The sequence below is a fragment of the Camarhynchus parvulus genome, chromosome Z (assembly GCF_901933205.1).
Source record: "Camarhynchus parvulus chromosome Z, STF_HiC, whole genome shotgun sequence".
In the NCBI taxonomy this organism is placed as follows: Eukaryota; Metazoa; Chordata; class Aves; order Passeriformes; family Thraupidae; genus Camarhynchus; species Camarhynchus parvulus.
Genome location: NC_044601.1, coordinates 30656349 through 30680984, shown reverse-complemented (window position 1 = coordinate 30680984; position 24636 = coordinate 30656349). Strand labels below are relative to the sequence as shown.

At 41.2% G+C, this 24636-nt stretch overlaps 1 protein-coding gene across 2 annotated transcripts in view; it reads left to right on the top strand.

The window, feature by feature from the left end:
- The window catches only part of NRG1 (neuregulin 1), a 291258-nt gene that overhangs the window by 145821 nt on the left and 120801 nt on the right, over positions 1 to 24636 (top strand). The window contains exons 3-5 of one of the 2 annotated variants that reach the window (XM_030968233.1): positions 5356 to 5480; positions 13098 to 13148; positions 15936 to 15986. In XM_030968233.1, coding sequence (XP_030824093.1) covers positions 5356 to 5480; positions 13098 to 13148; positions 15936 to 15986 — 227 coding nt within the window. The remainder of the gene's footprint in view (positions 1 to 5355; positions 5481 to 13097; positions 13149 to 15935; positions 15987 to 24636) is intronic. The other variant, XM_030968234.1, reaches the window with a different exon arrangement.

Below are 24636 nucleotides of genomic sequence, written 5' to 3'. Positions count from 1 at the left end.
ATCACTTCTTTGTGGTTTGGTTTTTTTTGCCGCAAAAATCTTTGAGGAGCTGTCAGAAGGGAAACTGATAGCCATTGATTTGGTATTGATGCATGTGGAAGTGTGAGACTTTTTCAGCTTGATGTGCCAAAAAGTGTTTAAACTTCCCCAAAAGATACATAGGGAAAAAGATTAAAATTGTGCCTTTTTCTGGAAGACAGAAATACGAAGTCATCTTCACTCACCATAAGTGGAGAGGGTGCAGGCTTTGACCTGTATTTCACACGTTTGTGCCTCCCCAGTCACAATGATACCGTGCACTGTTGGAATTTCTCTCTTGTGTTTTAGAAATGTCAGTGTGGATTGGAGAAGCACTTCCAGTTAGAGACATGAAAGTCACTAGATGTAGAGTACAGAAAAGGAAACGACAAGGGATGTCTGCTGACATCTGAAGGATATTCTTTGCCTTCCTACTTTGACGTTTTAGTTTGGGGATGCGTCACTGCTTTGCCATTTCTTCTTTTGCTGTTCATGTGTGCATCTGGGACTGAGTAGAAGTGAACACCTTAAGAGAAAGTAGATTTTATTTTGCTAAAAGGTGTGACAGACACATGTTGTAAAGCTAAAAAAGAGGTGGGGAAATACAGTGTAAATGAATGCATAAAAGACATGCACATTTCAGTAAGCAAAACCACATTTAAAAGATCCCATTGTAAATTAGAGCAGTATCAGAGATCAAGGAGTTTTTTTCCCCACTTATGTTCTGTGGTTTTTTTTTCATGATAGCATGCTGATAAGTGTTTGTCATGTTCATATGCTTCTGCATTGTTACACAAGCATTTTAGTGTGAATTTTTTACTATTACCAAGTATGAGGAACATCAGCTGCGAAGGTTAGAGTAGTTGACAAGCTGTCTGGGATTAATGCTTGTTTTAAAGTTCAAATGGCTACATAAAAAGTAGGCTGTGTTTCTGAAGAACCGTTAGCATGCAGAATACCACAGCCTTACTGGCATCTTCAATCCAAACACTTGAAAATAACACTTTCTAACACATTTGCAAAAAGCTCACGAAGTTTATTTCTGTGTGTTATTATTCATTGGCCACTGATTTCTATCAACTTGCAAGAAATCACTCTTCTTTTTGTGTGATGGCAGAATAAAACATGTTTATTGTTGGAATAGATTAAAGGTCTTTTGTTTAGCTATGTAGCCAGAGCTAAAGCTAAGTAGCTTTATGTTTTTTAACAAACTGCAAAGTATTTGGCAGTATGATGAAGTATCTATCTCAGAAATAGGAAATGAAGACCTTAGCTTTACACCTGAAGTAGTCAAGGAAAAGATAATACAGCAGCTTGGTGTTTTGGGCACAATAGCCAGTGTGAATAGTACTGGATCAAAGGATTTGCCAAAGTGGAGCACATGCTGACTTTTTTTAGTGTTTTGAGAGTTTAGAAGACCCTGTGGCAATGCAGGCTTCCTCAAAGCCTAAAGCTTCCAAAGACTCCTTTGCATGTCAAATGACTTCGCTTTTCTAAGCTCACTAGGATAGTTTCAGGGTGGTTGATTCAGAGGGTGCAGAGCCCCAACATGTGATGGCCCCACCTGGACTACTGCGTCCAGCTCTGGGACCCCCAACGCAAGACAGACATGGATGTGTTGGAGTGAGCCCAGAGAAGAGCAGTTGATCGCAGGGCTGGAGCGCCTCTCCTGTGAAGACAGGCTGAGAGACTGGGAATTGTTCACCCTGGAGAAGGAGAGGCTTTGGGAAGACCTTACAGCACCTTTCACTGCCTAAAGGGGGCTGCAAGAAGGCTGGAGAAGGAGTTTTTGTGGTGATGTGGAGTGACATGACAAGGGGGAGTCTCTGTGAACTGAAGGAAGGTAGTTTTAGGTCAGATATTAGGAAGACATTTTTTACTGTGAGTGTGGGAAGGCACTGACACATTGCGCAGAAAGGTGATGGATTCCAAATCCTTGGAAGCTTTCTGAGTAACCTGGTCCAGTGAAAGGTGTCCCTGTCCATGGAAAGTGGGTTGGGGCTATATGATCTTTAAGGACCCTTCTAACCCAAACTATGTTGACTTCATACTTCTATGACAGTATGGCAGGTGAATCACACTAAATGGCTATATTTGTTCTCATTACACTGGAGAGTTGAGAGAAACTGAATGACTTTAAATTTTAATGTAATGCATTTAAAGCACTCACTTTTACCTCAGATTTGTCAGAGTAAGAGCATGCAGTCAGTGAGTTTCTACTGATGATTGCTGATGATTGATGAGGCCATGATTGGTTCATTTATGTGTCCAGACTCTAAGCCATTTCTTTGTGACAGTAGACATTCAAAAAAAAAGCAGGCTTCAGACAAAAGCATTTCACCTACTAGCTAATTCTCCCATGGCTGTCTTCTACTGTGATAGCATTTCATTTTCCTTCTCTGATTTCAAATGCAGGTGAGACTTGTACATTATTGGTTTGGGCAGTGTGCTGTACGAGTCAGGCGCTCTTCATTACATATAGAGATACTCCCTTATCAGGTTTGGGCTTTTTTTGTGGCAGAAACAAGGTGTTTGCCACTTCTAGATAATGGCTTTGGGTGCAGTAGTGCACAAGGAAAGTTTGTGTGTAGGTGCCCTGTACCTTGAGGCTTTGGTACCAAGCTTAGCCTGGATATTTGCCTGCAGACAGGCAATTCTGAATGATGGATGGAGACTGGAAGCAAAATGAATTCAAGCAACCAGATAAAGTCGGCTGGGACTGCATTCTGCAGATGTGTTTCTTTCCCCTTCATGTATGAATACAAGCTCACCAGTATCACAGTGGCAATGAGCTCAAGATTCACCAGAAGCAAATCTTACAGGGAGTGGCATTTTTTTTGGAGTAGCGTAGTACAGTTTGAGAAAAGTACAAGCCTTTGAAAATAAAATCCCTTATCAGGGGCTTTAAGTCAGTACTGTTGAAGTACTGCATTGCTAGGAAACTGCTTCATTTACAGCCATTAATGAGTCATCTTCTGCTCTGACTGTTTTGAATTCTGTCCCAATACCTCTCAATGATATTTTTAAGGCTATAAATATTCATATTATTTCTCCTGCTCTCAGAGACAAAACTCCATACAGGGTTTCTTCCTAAAATCAAGAATAAATTTGGCTTTTTGGAAATGGATTTGTAAGAAATATTGATGCTTCATCTATTTTAATATGAAAATAAAATCATAAAAGGAAGACACAATTCCTTGTATTTTCCCATATGTATCAAGGAAAACAAAACCAATAAAAATAAATGTGCAGGGAAAAGAGTTTCTTCACAAAGCCAAGCAGGCCACAAAAGTGTTTTGCATCAATATTAATGTATGGAGAGGACTGCAGCAAGTATACAATTGTCCACATTAAAGTGATGTAGCTGCAGCTGTGCTTCCTTCCTTTTCATTGGGTTATGGCAAATTCTTTAAATCACTAAGCCTGTTTACATTGCCAGTTGAAGCTTCCTAAGGTTACAACTTGCGCTCCATCTAGACAAGTGTCTGCAAGTATGGCTGCAAGATAACCTGTTGCAATATAGGAAATACCACATGTCCACACAAGCTGTTAGGTGGTGTAGAACACCACACCACGTTCTGGTCAGGCCCTCAACAGGCTGTTGTGAAGGTGAATGGCTGGCAGGAAAATTAAAAAGCAGGCCACTTTTACTCCTGTATAAGCATAGCTGTTAGTCAGGTGCAAAATTTTCACACAAAGATACAGTAGCATTCAACTTTTGGACGTTTCTGTCAATGCCTTTACCACTTTTTTCTCACGTATTTATGGTGGCCACAAGCTCAAGTCTGTTCTTGTATGCCATCTGAAGTGCAGCCTAGTTAATTAATTCAGCACTGGGAACTGGACTCCTAGCATTTCCTGAGAAGGGAGCCCAAATACTCAGCTATTCATTACCATTTGAAAAAAACTGAGTAAATTGCTAATCCTAGCTTGGTGCCTCCTCCCTCTTGCAAGCCCAGTGGCCTCGAGGAAGCAGTCTTCTTTCAGGACATGGGGGGCAACTCTTGTGATGCAGGGTTCTGGCAGAGAGGGGTCCACCTAGCACCCTGCTTTCATCCCGTGAGGGCTGACTCCTCAACAGTAGGAGTTTCACATAGAGGCAGGGAAGACTGACCTGCCAATAAGCAGGGGTTTAAACAGCAGATAGCAGATGGGATAATGTCCTGCGATGGAAGTAGGGGTGGCTCACAAAGATGTGTTGAAAAATTACATTGGACATTTTGGTTGCTTCAGAAGCCCACACTGCTAGGACAGACCTGTTTGTGGTCTGAACCAAGCCCTGCTCAGTGGTTTGCAGAAGGGGTAACCAGTTGTGATTTCTGCATGGAGAGTTAGGAGACATGGCAGTGTTGAAGCAGAGCATCTCCCCAGACATTGTTTATCTCAGCAGTCATGGTGGTTGCTATGAGCTTTTAGAGCGAGCAAACACTGCCTCCTGGGGATCAGCCCTTCAAGTCAGGGTGGGCCTGCTTAGGGAAGGCAGTGTTCATGCACTCTGAGTGACTATTCAGTAGATCAGGTTTTATGATAGGCAGAAACTTCCCCAGAGCACTTCTTTTAAACAGTAACTGGGAACAGCAGTAATGTGTCCATTTTCCCCAAGCTAGTCATTCTGTGCAGTCTAGATAATGGGATTATTGCCATCCTGTGAGTAGGGGACCCCATGAATGACACCAGAACATGTTCCTACAAAATTAATGGGTAGGCAGGAGTTCTGCATTTGAAAATCTAATCTTAAACCCTGGAGACTGATTAAATTACATCTCTGAGCCAGGAACAAAATGTAGCTTCATGCAAATTGTGCTCCTGCCCTTTTTTTTTTTTTGTTAGCTCTGGAGAATGATTTGAGGCTTCAGTGGCTGTTAAAAAGTGTGTTCTAATCTCATGATTATTTAGTCAGATGTTAGGAACTTCAGTACTTGTCCAGAACTCTACTATTGGTAATACTACTGGCAATATGAACCTATAGGGAAGGATAATCTGTTTTAGTCTTATACCCATCTTGGTGGCTTCTGGACAGCCAACAGTTTGTCTGAGAGACAATGGTTGTTGGATGGTTGTTTTCCAGATTTTCTTTTAACAGCAAAGACTTCTCTCATCCAGAAAAGCATAAGCAAGTATCTTCATTTGGGTTCATGACTATGCCTATTTTCCAGCAGCCTATAGGAGATTATTTTATTCTCCTCCCTTCTTTAAAGCCTGGATAGTGTTGATCTGTCAGTAAGAATGGAAGACAAGACCGTCTGTTGAAAGGGCTGGGGAGAAAAGTGCTTTGGTTGATGCAGTGACTGTTATTCCAGTATAGGATGTTTATATGGTTTTTTTCTGATTTCACAGGAAATACTCTGAGCTTCACATTTACAGAGCCACGTTGGCCGACGCTGGGGAATATGTGTGCAGAGTGAGCAGCAAGCTAGGAAATGACAGTACTAAAGCCAGTGTTATCATCACAGACACCAATGGTAAGGCTTGACTCATTATTTTATTGTCACATTCTGAAAGACCATGTATTTAAACTGCCAGCAGGACAAAGAGCTTAGAAGCAGGACAAAACTTGGCATGTGAAGTGGAAGCACTGAAGTCTTTTAGGTGTACTAAGAAAAGTAGTTGAGCCTGACTTGTCTGTTATGTAGTTGAGATGCTCAGTTTGCCTTACAGGCAAATGGGCTGCTGTCTCCTACAGATTTCAGGACAGATGAGCATTTTCTGTATAACACCAAGTCTAAGACACAGTCTTGTCAAGATTAGAAAAAGATGAAAGGAATATTATTCTAATTCCTGTTATGCACAGTGAGGGAAGTTGCATTTAACCTAAAACATATCGTAGTCTGAACTGCTAAACCAGCACTTCTCACTTTAAGTAATATTTGTATTGCTCTGATTGCCACCATTTTTACTTTCACCTATGTTGATAGGTTTTTGTTCTGATTTCTAAAACGATAAACACAAAGGCATGAATGTATCTGAAGGAAAATTATTCAAAGGCTTCAGTGTGATTCAGATGCTTTAATTCAGGTATTGTAATTTAAGGTTGGTTGTGATTTAAGCTGAAATCATGTTTTTCCAGTGTGGCTTTGGCTAATTCAGGTCCTATAATTCAAATGCCAGTGTCCAGCCAGTTGTGAAGTACAAAACAAACATATCCATATTAGCAAACAAAGCGGAAGTTCTCTGCATATCATAGATGAGTTAAAGATGTTATAGCAATGTGAATTTACCAGGCATGCTTTTCTGTTCCACATTTCTGTGGGAGATAGTCATTTACATAAACAGAAAACCAAATGTAAACCTTTTCCAGTGGGATTTGTCTTTGTCTGTCTGTTGTTTTGTAATCACACAGCAATTGCTTGGCTGTATTCACTTTGTGTATTTGCTATTCTATTTCATCAACTACAGAATCTCAAGTGCTAGAATTTCATTCTAGCTGTATGGTATTATAATCAAAAGCAGATGTCAGGAGACTGATATAAAAGATCAAGTGTTATTTACTGGAATGTTGCTAAGAGGAAAAATAGGTAGGTGTTTCTGTTTCCATGAATACAAATTTTGGTTGCTCATTAGCTGCTTACATGGAAAGCTCCTATACAGTTTCCATAACTCAACTGTAGGCACTGTGCCTAGGCAGTGTTACAGATAAATGAAAAAAAAAAAAAAAAAAGCTTGCCCATTTTCTATTACTTTCTCAGACAAGGAACAGTGTCATGGCAGTGAATGCAGGAACCTCATTCCTTTGCTATGTGACATGGATTTTTGAACTTCCTTTTGGGCTATGCTGAATGACTGCAAAACACTCCTGCTGCAAGAGGGCAGGAGCTTGGTCTCAGCAGAAAGTATTTGTGGCAAGCCCTGTTATGTGCATCCATAACATATATGTCAAAATCTAATTGTGTTATGAAGTGTAAGTTGTTTAAAACACAGGCATGCATGCCAATGCAGGGCAAACTGGAATTCAGTCCAAACCTGCCAGCTGGCTCTTGTCCGTAAAGATCTGAACTGGAAACTCAATGATATCTGGACTGGAACATCTCAGTGATATTTGATCATCTAGACTAAGGCATGGCAGCGTTCATTGGTGGAATAAATCAATCATGCATATTTGGTTGCTACACATACATCTGAGCCCCCTCTGCTTACTGTTCCTCATAAATTACCAATAAAATTGTTCATAATTTTCCTGCCAATGGTGGAATTTTCCGCCTGGATTTGAGAAACAGCATGGGCAACATCTGGTGACTTAAGAGCAATAGATCCTTATGGCCTCAAAGGGCAACATCTGCCTTGCAAACAGGGATAGACCCCCTGCATGGGTGACCTTCTCACCCCTCCTTCCCCCACTTTCCCTGACCTCTTCCCCTTGCTAGCTTAATGACAGATTTGGGATCCAAACTCGGTAAGGAGCCCTGAAGGGCAGTCATTACTTGGGTCCTATATAGCTGGGAGGTCCTGCAATATTCGTAAGAAAGAAAGAATTTAAAACTAAAAGTAAAAACAAAACAACAAACAAAAATCCAGCATATTTAACTCTTGCTTGTTATTACCTTGTAATGGGCTTTTGGGGAAGCTCTTGGGGTCCAGTGTAGTCCAGGAGTCTCTGTAGAAAACTAAACTGTAGGTATCTGAGAAGACTGAGTCTCTCAAAGTGAGCAGAGAGATTGCTTTCTTCTAATTCCAGCAGATAGGGTAACAGTGAGGTAAAGGAAAATGCACCAGAGGGCCTGACTTTCTTGTGGTGATACTGGTCTGGTCTGCTGTGTGAACCATAACTTAAGTTGTGACCTTTAATTTAGTGACCTCACCTGGTCATATTTATTATGTAAGCCCTGCTGTCTGCAAACTAGATCTTCCTTTCCCTTTGTGCTAGTTACTTTAAGAGTGAGGGTAGGCAAAGTAATGGCCTTTCTAGAAATGGGGTTATTTTTATTTCCACTGTAAGGTTAGTGTTTTTCAGTATCTAAAAAAAAATCTGCATTTAAATTCCCTAGAATTTTGTCAAACTAGGAGTATTTTAGTTGAAATTTTCTATACTGGTGTGTGCCATGAAAGAGAACCCCAGAGCCAGAACAAAGGCCTTGTCTCTAGTATCAACTACCAGTGGACATTAGGAAAAAACATAGGAAGAACAAGGCAAATGTGTTGGGGTTTTCTCCCCAAGAATAAAAAAAAACATACATTTTTTACCACCAAGGTTGCTGATTTCAATTCTCTGCTCCAAGCATAGAAAAATTAGTTATTTCTCAATAAAACAGTTGTAAAATATTTTTTGTTGTTTTCAGTGAGCAAAGACCTTATTTTCTCCTGATCTCATTCCCCAAAGTGGTAAACTTTTCTGTCTAAAACAGTAATATTCAATGCAATAGTAACTCCTTTCCTTTTTACTATTATAAACATTGTTGTTATTTAAAAATGCCAAATTTGCTTTAGTGCAAGTTTTTGCTACACATAAACATGAACACACACCCCACACAAACAGTTTTAACCTACAAAGACGTTTAAATTTTCCCAGTTTTACTGAAAGATATATAAATCTTTGTATACAGAGCAATGCATGTGGATTAAAAATGTGACGTATATAAAAATAGCTAGACAAATACAATTTTTACCAGTCTTAATAGCAAGTGATAGGAGCTATTTTCTTTTAAATTTATAATGAGCGCCCACAGGATATGAGCTGCCTTCTTATTTTCATTCACTCGTACTCACGTATGCCCACCTAAGAAAGATTGTAATTGTGGTCAGAAGAGAGGCATGAAGTTCTCCTGGTGGTGTATAAATAGTACACAAGTTCGCTAATGCAATAGGAACTGCTTTTTTTGTGCATCCTCATTTCTTACTTTACCCAGGCGAAAATCTTATGGTGAATTTTTCAGGGATTTTCTCATCAGCATAGGACCTTATTATGCTTGCTGAATAACACTGGCAGAATACTTCACAGCACACTCAAAGCTCTCAACTTAGGCAACTAGCTAAGTGATATCTTTTTGATACAGAGTCAAGCATGCTCTATCTGCACATGGTGTCAGTCTTTTCCATTAAAACCTGTTGGCCTGATTCTTTTGCCTCTCTGAGGATGTTTTCTGTGCCCAGCATGTTTCAGCGTGCAAAAGAGTGGATTCATGCAGAGATATTTCAAAAGCCAGAAATCTGCAGTGCTGGTTCTGCTGGGCTGTGTGCTGGGTTTTGGGTGAGCACTACTCCTTGCTGTCTGTTGGGAAGTGAGTTGATGTAGTTTGACTCATCAGTGTGAGTGGCTGGGGCAATTCTGCCTGAATTGATGAGTGCTAGAAGTACTCAGGTGATCTGTTAATGTATCTCAATTGTAGGTAGAGGTGAACCTTGGTAAATTCATTAGCTACACAGTGGCCTATGCAGGCTTTTGGTTTTTCATCCATAGGACTTGCAGTAGTAGTAACCACCTCCAAGTCATACAATAATCAACAAGAATCTGATACTCATAATTAATTCAATTTTAATTTGCTCTTCCTCTTCTGAAGACAGAGAGTGGCTTAGCTTCAAGAAGGTGACTGAGAAATAAGTAAGTAAAAACATCTTGTATCTAGTACCCATGGAGCATGTGACAAACTGTGAAATACTTCAAGTGCAGAAAAAGCCCCTTCTTCTGTCCAAGACTTGATTAAAATAGAAAATCAGGGTACCTCTTCTCTCTAGCATAATTTCAGGCAATCTGGGACATAGTTTGTTTTTGACTGGCTGGCATAATGAGTCAGATTCTCACCTGGAGCAAATCAGCATGCTTAGACCACTGATTTGGTCTCAGAAAGAAATGTGGCCATCACTCAATTTGGTATTGCAACTCCCTTAAGAGTACTCTTGACCCTTTCCTTGCAATTTGACACACTTGGACTGAGGGCAATGTTCTTTTAATCTGACTCTGGTCAGTAGTTCCTTGGAGGAAAAAGGGGAAAAGTATGATAGTTTTTAGAACCTAAAAGTTAGTTTGGCCACTGGATCACTCTGTGTCTTTGACCGCGTATGCCTGCATGCCTATGAGGCCCCTGACCAGCCTTCTACACAACTACTCTCTGCTCTGGCATCTATAGACCAAGTGACAGAGATGAAGAAAGTGCTCTCCTTTCCTCAAGGTGTATGTTAGTTTGTGTCATTGTTTGTATAATTCAGATGGTATCACCCTAACAACACAAACAATTCAAAAGACTTAAAACTTACATCACTGCCAGAAAGTACACCTCAGGATGACAGAAAGCTTGTTTGCAGTTCTAATGAACTATGGTGTCTGAATTCTTTTCAGAACCCAGGTTGTTGTCCCTGTCAGGGTTCTCAGAGTGACCTGCAAGTGCTGAACTAAAACCTGTGAGCTCAACCAAAATTCCGTCAGCTTGCTCAAGCAGTCTTTTTTGCATTAGGCCTCTGACAAACTAACTGGGGGCAGAAAAGCTGTGAGCGCATGCATAGAGTTGTTCACAACAGCAGCTGTAAGGCTCTTAAATATTTGGTTATCCTGGAGAAAAGGTTTTGGTTGAAGAGGAGAAGGACCTCCTGCCTGACAGCCATACAGCAGAGCTCGTTGCCCATGCAACAAGTCCTCTCAGCAGCCCAGTTAAAGTTCCCTACCTGGAAGGATGGATCAATATATCAAGGCCATGGGGTTACTGGGAGTCTTGTGTGAGTTGAAGGAGTTCTTCCCTGTTATGTCAGGCTAAACAGCAGAAGGTGCTGGCCTGAGTATTAAGGAAATACGACTGAGAAGCTGCAGAAGCCTGCTATTTACAACATCCCCAAACAAGGATCTCTCATGGATCCTTCAGTATTTTTATATAAGTTAGCCCCTGCACAAGCATTCAGTTTCAGGAAACAGTACTTCACCAAGACTTAGTATTCCTAAGTGCCAGGAGACAGAACTGGTTGTAATGAGGTAGCTGCTCCTCCTGGGAACTTAAATGTGATGATGAAGACAGGGCTGCAGGCTGCCATCTCCATACCCTAGCAGACTGCAGCAGCAAAAGTATTACTATTGAAAAATGGTCCCAGCTCCTTCACCTCAGGCAAGTACTGATGGCTTGCTGTGAGAAGGTTCTTTTTTGTTTGCTTCTTGTGTTCAGATAGCTTGCCATGTGGATCTGTGCTAGCCTTCCCACGCACTGTAAAACGTCTTTCTTATGGTTGTGGTGTACTGTGTGCAGTAAGCAATACGCACAAATGCTGTGTCTTCCAAATTTTAGCATCCACTGTTAGTGTTGCTAACACGAATGTTATTAGTGGGGCTTGGTAAAGTGTGACTTTGCCACATGTTTTCCAAATGTATTTCTCAGCACGTTTCAGGTGTAGGAGGCCATGGCTGTGTTTTTTTTTCCACTGGCAGCTTCCTGTCGGCATTTGTACTAACACAGCTGGGCTGCCAGTAAGAAATGCTTCATCAAGCTCAGCACAGGCACTAAATGGAACATGGTTGCTTTAATGGTGAAAGAAAAGTTTGCTCCACTAGTGCCAGATGCTGAGCTATGCAGCTGTCAGACCTGTTCATCTCCTGACGTGACTAAGAAAGGTTAATTGCTCAGACAACCCAGCTGCACAATAGAGAAATTGCCATTATACCCAAAAAATGGTCCTGAAAGCTGCCTGGCTACAGGCCACTGTGTTCCAAGACCTAATGCAAAGGTTTTGATCTTAAAAATTTTAATTATGATACACACTGCATGCCATGCATCACTGGCTGCCAAGGAAATGCTGCATGACATGTTCTCTCCCATTAGTCAGATGAAACTGGGATGTACTAACTAGACAAATAGTGCATTTGCCAAAGAAAGCTCTACCAAAATGGAAAAAAAATACAAAAGAAGACCAAGCAAGTAAGAAGTTAAAATGTAGAGCCAATATTAAAGTTTAACGAGAGAGAAGTTGAAGGGAAGGCATTTGGACTAGTTTTGTCTCTGGTCAAGTTTCTGTGAACTGTGGAGACAATGAACAGAGAACCATTGGAATCCAGATTCACAAAACAGAATAAAAACATTCTGGAGTTTCTCTTTCCTAAATCTCTTATGATGTATTTTTAAAATTCTGTGTGTTTGACCTACTTGGGGATTCTTGGTGTGCCTTGAGGTTTCAGGGCAAGACTTTTCTCTTGGCATTCAGGGCCTTTCTCCAGCTGTAGAGCTGAAACTTGTGCAGCTGCATTGAACTGCACCACTTAATGTCTGAAATGTGTTTTGAGAACTTGGGAAAGTCCAAGACTGTTGATGAATACAGCTGAAGAGTGATTTGTTCACACCTAAAAAATTGCAGTTGTGGCTTGTGGGGACAGCAGAGCACTCGCAAATCAATGCTGTCATTGGAACAAGGTCTCTGTGCAAGTCTGTGAAACCTAAACAAAGGCTTTCTACATTCTGCATTCTCCCATCTGCGCATTTTGCATTAGCAAGGATCTGAATATGGCAACATCATCCCCCTTAGCCATCAGCTGGTTCAACCAGTGAGTGCAAGCAGTCCGTGCCAGTATGTAAGTATCAACAGTGTATGGATATATACAGAGGACCAGTATGGAAGCACAACTTTTCCCATCTCTTCAGCAAAACAACTGTTTGATTTCTATCACAGAGCACCCAGCAGTCCATGAGGGACAGGGTTTGCATGTGTGGCTCAGAAGATTTCCCTGAAGCGGCAAGTGACACTATTGGATGTACTTACCAGCAATTCAAGTGATATGAACAGAGACACATCTTCACAAAATTTAGCTGCCTAGAAGCATAAGGAGTGAATACTCACACTGACATCTTCCAGAAACAGAGCCATCTGGATGATTTCGCCTGTTGCCACTGATCAGTTATTTCCAGAGGAAAATGAGAGATTGAACAACTGGCTGCTTTCAGGAGCAGGCTTTTTTCTTCAGTTTTGCTAGTAGGCACCATCATTTTTTGGTTTTTTTTCCTGAAAAGAAACTTCTGCAAACTGATATCTGATTGAAGCCCCTGCCCACTGGAGCAAAGTTTAAGCTTCCTTCTTTGAACACCTTTTTTTTCTTTACCTTGTGCATTCTGGAGCTGAATGCTGCTTGAGGATCATCTGACACCATATTATAACTTCTTGTTGCCTCTTGTGTTTTCCAGAGAGTACCAGCAAGATACCAGTATCAACAGAAGTGACAAAAACTTCTTCACGTAAGTTGAATTAACAGTCTTTCTGTCTCTTTCTTTTTATTTCTTCTTGAAATTGCTTCTACAGCTCTGAAACAGCTCCTTAACAGAGAACAATTCTTCTACATCCAGCAGCTCTGTTTCTGCATATCAGCTTGCACCTTGAGCTACTTCAGGGACCAAGAAATGAATGAAGAAGGGTTAAGCATACTTTTTACTATCCTGGGGCTGTATTGAGGAAGCAAATCTGGCCTACAGTTGTCAGGCCGCAGCAGCCCAACTGAAGAAGTGTTTGTGTTGTTAGGAGCTATGTTTTAAAAAATCTCTTACCTCCTTCTCCTATAAATCCTAGCAGCTGCTTGTGAGTTTGCTGAGTGTATAGGCATATTGATGTGCCCTCAGGAAAGTCTGTTGCCTAGACTGCTCTGTTCCTAACGGCTCTACATACAATTCCTGGCAGCTCTGCAGGGTCTGTGAGTGTAGACAGGTAACTCACTGTCAGTAATGTAACCACTTTTGAAGCTGCCTTGGCATACTAGGAGCCTTCTCCAGGTGGTTTCCTTTCAGGCTGATGGAATTTGCTTTCATTATCTTTCCTGCAGTTACAGATTGCATACTTCCAGAGTAGCAATGCTGCTAGAATTGACCCCAGTGAGAAGCTGCTTTCATTATTTAACTGTTAAGAGTTACTTTATATATGGCCACAATACAAGCACTTGTCTCTACTGATGGCTTTGGCTGAGACAATTGTAGATAAACGTGTGTAAGCCAGGCAACCCAAGGATTTACAAGATGCACATACCCTCCTTGGCAAAGAGGCTGGGGTCCTGCTAGCTTTTTTGGGAAAGCTATGTCTGGCAGGGACAGGTTTTAGTGTGAAATGACAGTGTTTGTAAGCTAGATCAAGGAAAACAGTGTGATTGCCAGATTTTGCATTTAGCATGCCTGCAGCCTTTTCTTTGATGCATCTGTGTGTGTGGCGACCTACTTCTGAAATCTTGGCATTGCTGCCTGACAGAAGAGACGTTGGCTCTGCCCATATTCTTTCATGTTCTCTGTGGAGCCTGTCACTGGTGCTTCACTGGGAATATATGAGACCACATAGCTAATAGCAAGTGTCCTGTAACCATTGGAACCATTTTTTGTTCAAAGAAGGTGACACGCTGGTCACTGACTCTGCTGGGCTTGCCTTGCCTTCTCCCTTGCGCAGCAAGAACGTAGTCCCTGCACTTTGCTGCCTCCTTTCCCATGGATTAAAGTTCTTGTTCTTGAGCGCTCTCTTTCCCTGCATGTGTTCCTTCAAGTGCCTGCTGTTACAGTACTGTCCTTCTCTTTACTGCTATTGTGCCGCTGGAGAGGAGGAAGCTGGGATGTTCAAAAAACTGGCTGCACTCCTGATGAATCTCTGCACTGGCAGATTTCATGCCAAGCAGCACATCAAGGTATTGTCCCCAGAACAGCAAAAAGCAGTATGTTTAGGGGCTGCTTGTGGAGGTCTCCACATGGAGCTCTGAGGAGGTCTGTGATATGTGGCTGGAGCAGAGACCAGCTTAGTCCCAGGCTGGTCTCTGCTCCAGCCACATATCAAAGACTGATTTTTTTCCAGGACTTTCAAATAAAAATAATTAATTAGTGTGTTGTTTCTTTACTTTAAGATAGACTATTGTGAAATGCTGGTGTTCAAATCACCAGGATGTAGGTCTCTTGAAGTATTGCTACAGTTACTTTTTGATGATAGGAGGAATTGCAGAGCAGTCTTAGTTTTTAAGAGTGGGTTTTTTCTGCCTGAAACCAGGCTTTTTTAGGCAACAGATTAATCTTTTCTGTGTGACATGAGATGTTAAATGTTTCACTACAGAGCATGCAGTATGCCTGACCTGCTCCTTAGAATTCACAGACCGGCTAGCCACCACACCAGCACATCACATTGCCACCTTAGGCGAAGTATTCTCTCTTCAAATTATTCCTTTCAGCTGATGATACTTCTCAAGCCTTCTCTTGAATTCTTTATTCATGCATGACACTATATATGATTTGCTAGATAGTGAAAGCCCATGAATCCACCCAAACATATGGCTCTTAATTGTTGTGTGGTTCAGATTCCTATAGTTCAGATCTAGATTCAGGCTACCTGCTTCTTCTCTAAACTTTTCTGATTACTTCCTTTGTGTGATTTGTATTGAGGTCCATTTCCTTCCACTATCCTACAAGATTATTTAGCAGTCTTTTTCTGTTCTTGTGACCACTTTGGGGCTTGTGCCGTGTCCCATTTTGGTCTGGAATATGTTCTGTTTTCCCTTTCATCTACAGCTCTCTGCAGAGGTGGTGACACTCATGGACCTTCCTATCTTTCAAGCCACAGAAGTCCTAACCTATGGTTGTGATTGACTGAAATTCCTTATTGTTTGATAGGAGTTATGTGAGAAGAAGATAAGAAACTAGTGCTTCCTGGGTCAGCATGTGGAGCTTCAAGACCTACTGCTTTCCACTTTCCTCTGATGCTGTCTGTCAGAAACAGCTGAAAATTTTACTCTGTCTTTGCCAGTTTTCTCACGGCCTTTCCTCCCAGGACTATGGAGCATTTTTGCTATAATTGATTATAGCGCCTAGGACATGCTGAACCAACTTTGAAGTTCTTTGCTTTCTCAAGCTCATTTTTTTTCTCTGCTCTGCTGGGTTTCTGACTACTGAGGAAAAAAACCTAAAACTTAAAGAAATCTCTACTGGGGGAAGATGTTCAGGCTCCTCCAGTATAGTGCTGTAGCTGGGGCTGTATTCTTACAACTTTATTGTTACTTCTGTATGTTGCAGAACCCATGCTTAGGATACAAGCTTCAACAGAAGGAACAAACACTTCCTCCTGTAAGTATATGCAAGTTGTTTAAATTATTGCTGGCAAGACCCTTTAAATTATTCCTAGCTCAGGAAAAAAGTGCATTAAGAGATCAGGAATGATTGAATGGGATTTCTGAACCATCAGTGCAATTGTTATACGTTATATAACTACACCAGTGTTTCCAACTTGGAATTCCCTTTCCTCCTCTCCCCACACAATGTATTGCTTCAAACACTATCTCCTCTGCCTCCACAGCCCCTGGCCCTGGGGTAGCTGGAGCGCCCTCAGGTCCAGCCATCCCCACTTGGGTGCATTTCCCTTCATCTGTATGCCAGGTGTGCTTGTTAGAGTTCTTTCACTCTTTCTTCTGTGCCCCACTACCCTTGGGAAGAAGATGAGGAAGGTGACAACATCATTTAGTGTGTCTTCCCTCAGCTGGGACAGAGCCAGAAATGGTTCTTTCCTAGGAAAGAGAGATTATCTCTCTGCTTTCCTCAGGACCACACTGGAAACTGCAGAGGTACCAGTGGGAAAAGTGACTTTTTTCTTCCTCTGAAGTGATGCTTCCCAGGGATTATGGTTTATGGATCAGCCATAATCCTGTACAATTGAGAACCTTTAGGAAGAGCCTTCCAGTTCTTTACTAGAAGCAAATCTACCATCTGTCAGGCTGGTTTTGAGTAGTCTGGAAGGCCACTTCACACACTGGGGTTGTGGGAGGTGGGGTATTAATCTTGCCCTAAACCAGTGTTACCAGCTGCTAAGAATAGTATGGCAGGTGAGATAGGCCAATGGTCTGATCTACTCTGACAGTTCCAGGGCTGCTGAAAAATGTGCTTTATAGCAAACTATACATGAATGCCCTTAACTCACATTTAATAGCTACTGTAGCAGCACCAGGAGGAAAGGTCAAAGCCATATCTCTGTATTTTTCTAGATTTTCATCTCAGCTGATAATTTTTAAGTGTGTGTTGAAAGAATTAGAGAGATTTGATTGGTTATTTTAGAAGCTTTCTGCCAGCAAGGTGACAAGAGTTGGATTTTGGCCTCTGTTTCCCCTTGATGACTAGCAGCAGAGTAGACAAGAATAATTTCTGGAGCAGTTTAAAACGGCAGATCCTCGCCGTTCTGTTCTCAGGAGCATTAATGTATACATTAATGTATACTGGAGTTAGTACCATTCAATTCACTAAAATAAGTAATGGAGGAGAGAGGGCACTATTGGATATTGCTGCCTGTGCTGGGTAGGAAAAGCAGGAGGGAGCCAGCGTTTATTGCTAACAGATGTGAATGTCTACTCACACTACAGAGTGATGAGAGAGTTGACCATGTACTTATTTTAAAGTTCTTTAGGGATTTTCTTTTCTGAATTTCCGTATGACATGTCCATTTCACACTTGTCCCTGTCAATCTTGTAGCAGCCACAGGAGATAAAATAAACTGTGTCCTTCCACTTCTCAGACAATAGCAGATGTTTAGACAACATGCCAGCACTGCCACTGTTGGCCAGACACTGGGAAAGACCTGAAAACAGCAGAGTGATTCAGTAGGTTCTCTCCCCTAGGGCTTTCACAAGAGAACAGACATGTGGCATGCTTTGCTTTTTTTGGAGTTTCAGTGACAGATATTCAGAGAGGAAGAAGTTTAGAAAAAAATCCCACTTCTGTAAGACCCTCCACAACTGACATCCCAAACATGAAGATCCCTTTTATGTTCACATATTGCAACACTCCTCTAAATCAAGTCCACTTTGGGAGTGTGGACCTCCATTCTTAAGTAAAGGAGAAAGGCTTGACTCATTATTTTGCTGTCACATTCAGAAAGACCATGTATTAAAGCTGCCAGCAGGACTGTCTATGGGCAACATCAGTCTGGGAACCCATGCTATGAGAGCTATACTGGATCAAAAGCTGAGCATTTATAGCAGTAGGAAATGAGGAAATTGCACAGAGTCTGTGGGAATATGCGTCAAATAGAAGCATTTGCTTAGCTGCACCTTGCAGCATTACCCTCATACTTGTTTGCACTATTTACTAAGGGCTTCTCCCTGAAATGTATGTGGAGACACTTCCCCCAGCAAAGAACAAAGAGCCTGGACATGCCATGTGATCTTCATGTTTCAGATGTGATTGTCTTGTACAGGGATTCTCAGTTCAGAGAGAGCAAGATGGTAAGCTAGCATCATCCTTCCATCACTTGGAACATAGTCTCTGCAGAGTACTTCCTCCTGTCCTCTATCTAGCAGGTTGATGTGATGCCCAGCTGGAGGCAAGAATATGAATAAGGAACAGGTAGGAGGCTGATCCTACCTTGCCTGTGGCTTCTTTTTCAGAGGAATACAGAATGGCTTTGTTTAGCTTTTTCCTGGAGAGACTCATTGCTGGTCATCTGTCCTATAGATGACTTTAAACTTGTTTTCTTACAGACTTTCTTGTTGGCCTCTAAAACCTGCACAGAAATTTTTAAAAGAAACATTAATTGGGTAAGAAGTGTGCCAGTTTGGATTGCTCGTTCTTCCTCTCTGGAGTTATTAACTTACAAGCTCCTGGCCTGGCGCAGCAAGGCACTTTCCTAGCACTTCATCTTCTTGTCATGCAGTAAGAGATTCCAATATGTATATTAAATTATGACCAGATATAGCACATAGAAAGGAAGTTTGCAAAGACTTTTTGCCTGTCACCTTTTTTTTTTAGTACAATACTGATAAAAATGGTCAATGCTGAGCAATAAAACCTTCTGTGGTGTGTTGCTAGGGTCATTGGTTTACAGAATATTTTTAACAGGAACATCTTTGCATATACAAAGCAAAGAGCCTGGCCAATAAATCATCTGTGACCTAAAATCTTAAAAAGCAAGTTAAGTTTTTGCTAAATTCTGCTTTCCTTCATCTCCTAAAGTGAACCCAGTTCTTCTCCCTATACCTGACAGAAGTCCACTTTCAAAAACCATGAATTTTCTAAAACTGATACAAACGTTATCCAGGACTTCTAGAAGACGGTGCTTGGGCTCCAAATGATAAAGTTTTTAGGTGGCTTTTTCTTCTGCTTTAGGAATACCCAAACCTGAAAAGACCTAATTTTTTGGTATTTCAAGCAATTTTTTAAAGGGTAGTCTTGATTTGTATCAAGTCCTCAGACCATTTAAGTTATCCTGTTGTCTGATTTTTGGAAGTTTGTTTAGATTTCTTTATTTTATTTTTTTAATGGTGCTCATGCACAGATACCTACCTACCAACAGGAGTGTACTTGCCTTTCATGTGGGGCAAAAACTTATGGAATCAAGGAAATAGAGATGAAAAGTCTTTTATGCGTACTGAGGTCCATGTTGCTGTTCCTTTAAGATACAGCATGACTTGATGACTAGGTATCTTGCAGTATAGTGAAATATAGTATATCTGGTTTTTTCTGCATTAATTCCATTTACTGTATTTTGTTTGTTTTATTCTGAATTTGACAGATTTAATTTATGGTATTCCCTCTACAATGGACAGACAAAGATGATAGTATGATTGACAGTGCTGCCACACAGTGTAAGGATCAGAAAAAATTAGGGGATAATGCCTAACCATTGAACACATGTTCAGCTTCTTTAAAACATGTTCAGCTTCTTCTCTAAAAACTTTTGCTGCTTTGTCATAAAATTTAAATACAGTGGTAGTACCTCAGAAACTTCTGAAATGCAGCTATTTTGGTGTGAAAAAACAGAATTTTTCTTATGAGATAGTAAGTAACTGTGTACAGTCAGTTGAGGCAGGATGGGAAGAGGAGAATACTGTAACCAATTTATACAGCTGAAGGAATTCAGATGTGGAAGGCAATTACTTAGGTTGCAGTTAGGCTATCAGCAGGACTTCCAGCTCCTGCTCTTGTAAAAATTAGTCTGATATCTTCAGCTATTAGAATTTAATTCAGCCGTGCCATAGTTTAAAAGGCTACTTCTCCAGGAAAGCTGTGGTGGGACAGTGGGTCAAAGGAAGACACAATACTACCTCATGCATTTTGCTGTGGGTTTATTTCTCTTAATAATGGTCTCTGGAGAGAATACTTTGCTTTGTTCTAAGGACACGGTGAGTGACTAAGGGAAGGGTCAGATAACTAGTTCTTGTTTAATGTAAAATGAATTTAAACCTCCTAGTAGGTGAAATCCTAATGAAAGAGCAGCAGTGATGAAGTGTCAGTCCTTTGTTATAACCTACCACAGTGTGCAGTATGTTCCAGTTTCATTCTTCATAGTGGGCACCAGTGACAGTGGACAATGCAGTGGTAACTTCAGTATTTCCATGATTTCTTCTGACATGACAAACCCTGCTTCCCATTGTTATATTTCACAGATAAGGCAAACTCATGGAAACAGGTAAAATCTCCCAGAGACACAGCTTTCAATCTTTCGTATGACTCCCAGTCTAAAGATGGTGTGACAATAAATGCCTTCTCCCAAAGCACTTCATTTCACAGGGTTTTCTGTAGTTGCATTCTTGGTCCCTCACTCTTGCTCTGAAGGAGAGCTTGTGTTGTCACTCAGCTGGTGAATGCAATGGTTTATGTCTGTTTATTTCAAGATGTGCTTTCCAAAGGTCATGAACTACACCATAAAAAGAGCTATCAAATATGTGGCAGTCTACTCCGGTGGAATACAAGTAACAGATTTCTGTTTTCTGTAGTATTTCTCAAGGAATTTCTCAAGCCCCCATCACATTGCCTTCAACATGTTGGGGATATTCTCTTTTCCAGGATACTAACTCCAGAAACTCCTTCCATCTTTCAGCAAAAGGATTTTTAAAGACTGTATGTGTCCTTCATGATGGAGTGGGGGAGACCCTCACACCAAGGTAGCTGTCCAAAAGTCATATTGTCAGTGGATGCCTTAGCTGGAGAATGTGGCTTCATCCCTGCCTTTCCTCAGGAGCCCTCAGAATGTCTGGACTTTGGTTTCTGAGATCCTGCAAATCATATGGGAATTTTTCTTCAACAGTCTATTAGTAAGGCCTGGTTTCTCTTGAGTTTCTTCTCACAAAGTCAAATCATGGCAAATTCTTTCCTAAGAGAGCAGTACTTTGTGTCTTTCTGACTTCTTCATACTTTGCTGAAATGACACATGCTATTTGCCCACCTGAGAGCAAAATAAGCATCTTCCTGATCTGCCAGCAAAGCCTGTGCTATACTGGAGGACATGAGCTTGCAGCACAGGGATGTGTCAGTGTTATGATTGCAGTTGTTTGGTCACTGTGTCTTCCAAGGAAGTCCCAGGTACTGTCACTGTGACAAAAACAGGTACTCAAGGACTCCTGTTCCTCCTGGCCTCCTCCTGTTCCTCCCATACTCTTTCTGGGTAGCAACTGTGAACCTACTTTGTGCTACTGGATCATCCTTCTCAAAATCTTTTTTCTTCTGAGGCATCAGGGTAGTTCTCACTGAGTAAAGGTACACAACAGGCAGTCATGCCAGTAGGACAGGGATCTGTGAATAAAATGGAGTCTGTAGCCTTGACAGAAACATGCATCTCTTTCATGTCATTATCCATGCTGTAGTCAAGACTTCTGGTGGAAGGCATGAGGGAAACAGAGAGCTCAGAATAAGTATGGATACTCTCAACCAACAAAACATTATGGATATTCTCAACCAACAAAACAACAATGGATACTCTCAACCAACAAAAAATTATGAGCATGTGCATGGGTACAGAATAGTATTTATATTTTAATACAATGAGGAGTTCCCAACTTACTCCTGTAGTCCAGGTATGCTGTTCATCTCCTTATCTTCCGTCCACTGCCCCCAAAGAATTTACCCTGAGGCACTCTCTTGTGTTAACCTCAGGAGAGACAAGCAATGCAAGTTACTTTGTGCTATTCAGGAGACTCTTCTGTCCTCAGAAAGACATGACGACAGCCCACTTTCTTGTTTTTAGAGGTGGAGTTTCTCTTGTGTCAGTTTTAGAGGGAAAGGTCCAACAGAGATAAAAATCCCAGAGGGAATTTAAGTTAGCAAATTTGAGTTATACTATCAAACCTGAAGGCTTGCTAGGCTCCCTTTGACAGGGAGGCACACAGAACAGGTTCTTAAATGGTATGTTTTGGGCTTTCTAGTCCACATTCTTCCAGGAGGGATCTTAGGCTGCCTCAGCTGTAAAAAGGCACCCTGTGGCATAGCATGGTCCGTGAAGGGTTGTTTCAAGTTCATGGACTGGCAGTGGAGGTCTATCATGAAGTAGAAACACAAATTTAATGTAATACAAGGGAGTCAACAGCCTGGATCCATTGCTTTGTTTTCATGATGAGCTTCAAATTTGGGCAGTTCTGGTCAACCACACAGGCAGATGCTGATATCTGGGGAGAGGGAACAAAGGAAAACACAGCAGAAGATAGAAGATGAACAGAAAAGTAAGCTGTTACTTTTCAGAATAACTTGTCAAGTATATGGCTCTGAATGTTTCCATTTACTTAAAAAAAACTTGATAAATCACTATTTACTTCTTTAAAAATGTAGGCTGCATCACAGGAATGGTATTTCAAAAGCTGTAGGCAGAGTATTGAACACATAAATGTGAACTTTCCATAGATGCATGGCTTTGAAAAGCCATCACTATGTCCCCTCATTAGCTTCTTCACAAACACAGTGGCACTCCGTGGCTGAGACTCAATTTAGACTACAGCAGTTTCTATCAGGTAAATTAAAAGCAATAGTCTTCTTTCACATTCCTATCTAGCAGTGCTGTAATACTGCAGTGGGAGCCAAGCTAAACCCTTGGGAAGAAATTATTATCCTATCCTTCATGTCCACGTCTCTTCTAAATTGCCTTTTGGTAACCTCTTCTAATTGGATGCAAAATGGGAAAGTCGTATCTCCTGTGACTTTCATTATCAAAATGTTCCCGGAGGTTCTTAATGGTTTCTGCTGTTCTTGACATTCTCCCCCTGTACAGAAAGGAGAAGGAATCACTGTAGTCATTGCAGCTATTAAAGAGCAGCCTTTTACAGTGTGATCTTCCTTCTAGGTTTGCATCTTCCTAAATATTTAGGAGTAGCCAGCTAGTGGATGCAACTTTGAGTTGCATCCACTGCAGCTGGCAAGTATCACAAAACACCCACTCTGTGTTTTTTTGAAGAGAAAACTGTACCCTAGAGCAATTATCCTTTGACTCTTGTCTGATGGATATCAGTATCTTCTTTCAGTGACTATGTATGCATATAAAGGCTCTTGCATTTCCTCATAAGTTTTTCTTTTCCTGGCTGCCTATGCTTCATTCTAGTTGTTTCGGCTTCATTATGGATATACAGAGTTCATAGGCCTTACAAGTAGTTTATTTTAATCACAGTGTGTATCCAGCTGTCTGAGATCCTTTGGTAAATAAAGTAATTCCAAGTTTATCCTTCTACAGGGATCTGCTTTTTGCAAAAGAGGAAACTTTTTCTTAGCCTTCCAATTTCCAAACTTTATCAATTCTGTTCAAAGTCAAAATAGCATAGGGCATTTCTAATTTATGGTGATCATAAAGGCTAAACCTAGGGTGCTACGTGGAGTGAGGCTGAGGAGCGAGATGGAGTGCTGGAGCAGTGTTTGCCCATGTCATCATTAACGTGCTCTCTTGTGTCATGTCGGGCCATGCCAGCTGGTGATTTTCAAGACACCTATGCACAATAAGAAGGATTGAGTGCACTGAGACCTTTACCAGGAGGCAGTATGGGTACCACCCTGCCAGCCCAGCTCCCTTCACTCTGAGCAGTTCTCCCATATCATCCCAACAGACATGCAACCCCCAAAGACTCATAGGTGTCTTTAACTATGCCAGAGGGAATTAATCATAAAGTTATAGTAATGCCATGAAAACACCACTTGGATGGGCTGAGACTCACTCTTTCCACAATATAGACACTGAGAACTGGAAGAAGACACATGTAAATGATTTTTTATGAAGGGCAGAGCCACAGTGAAGTGATATGTGATGTAGATGTAGCCTAGCCATACTTGCCCTTAGGCTGAGAGCATGATCTGTCTCCTTTCCTGCTGAGCAGTGTTGGAATATCTGAGTAGTCAGGCTGCCTATCCCACCCCAGCCTTCTCAATGACCATGTATTTGTGGGGCAAAAAGCATCTGGCATTACACCCCAGCCCTCCCAATTTTAGCAATTATGATCACTGCTGTTGAGCAGGGATGTGAGATAACACCTACTGGACTGCAGTCCAAGCCAACAGAGGAGACAGCTTTTCCCAAGCCTGAGCATTTGGCTCTTTTCCTTGTCCATTTGTTTTTGTTTCATTTATTCAGCGCAGAAAAGCTCCTTGCTCCAGAGCATTTAATGTTCAGAGTTGATGTTGAATAGGGAAGGATTTGACTGGACACAGCTCTGCAGCCTAAAGTTTTACCAATACCACGTGCTACTGAGATTATCTAAAAGTTTCCCATTTATACATGGGCTAGTAATTGCCCTTCAGAATTTAAAACAGTAATTATTTTTCTGAGGTTTATCAAGTGGAATCTGAACTCTGTTACTGATATCTTTCTGGTAATATTCACAATGATCCAAAATATGACTCTTAATAAAACAGTCAAGTGTCTGACAGGTATTTAGATGAGCTTTCCAAAATGTCAGCATAGTTGATGAGGAGTATTACTGGAATGGTTGGTTTCTGAAAGAAAAGGATAAGCCATACTCCAGGAAAGAAATATTAGGGTGGT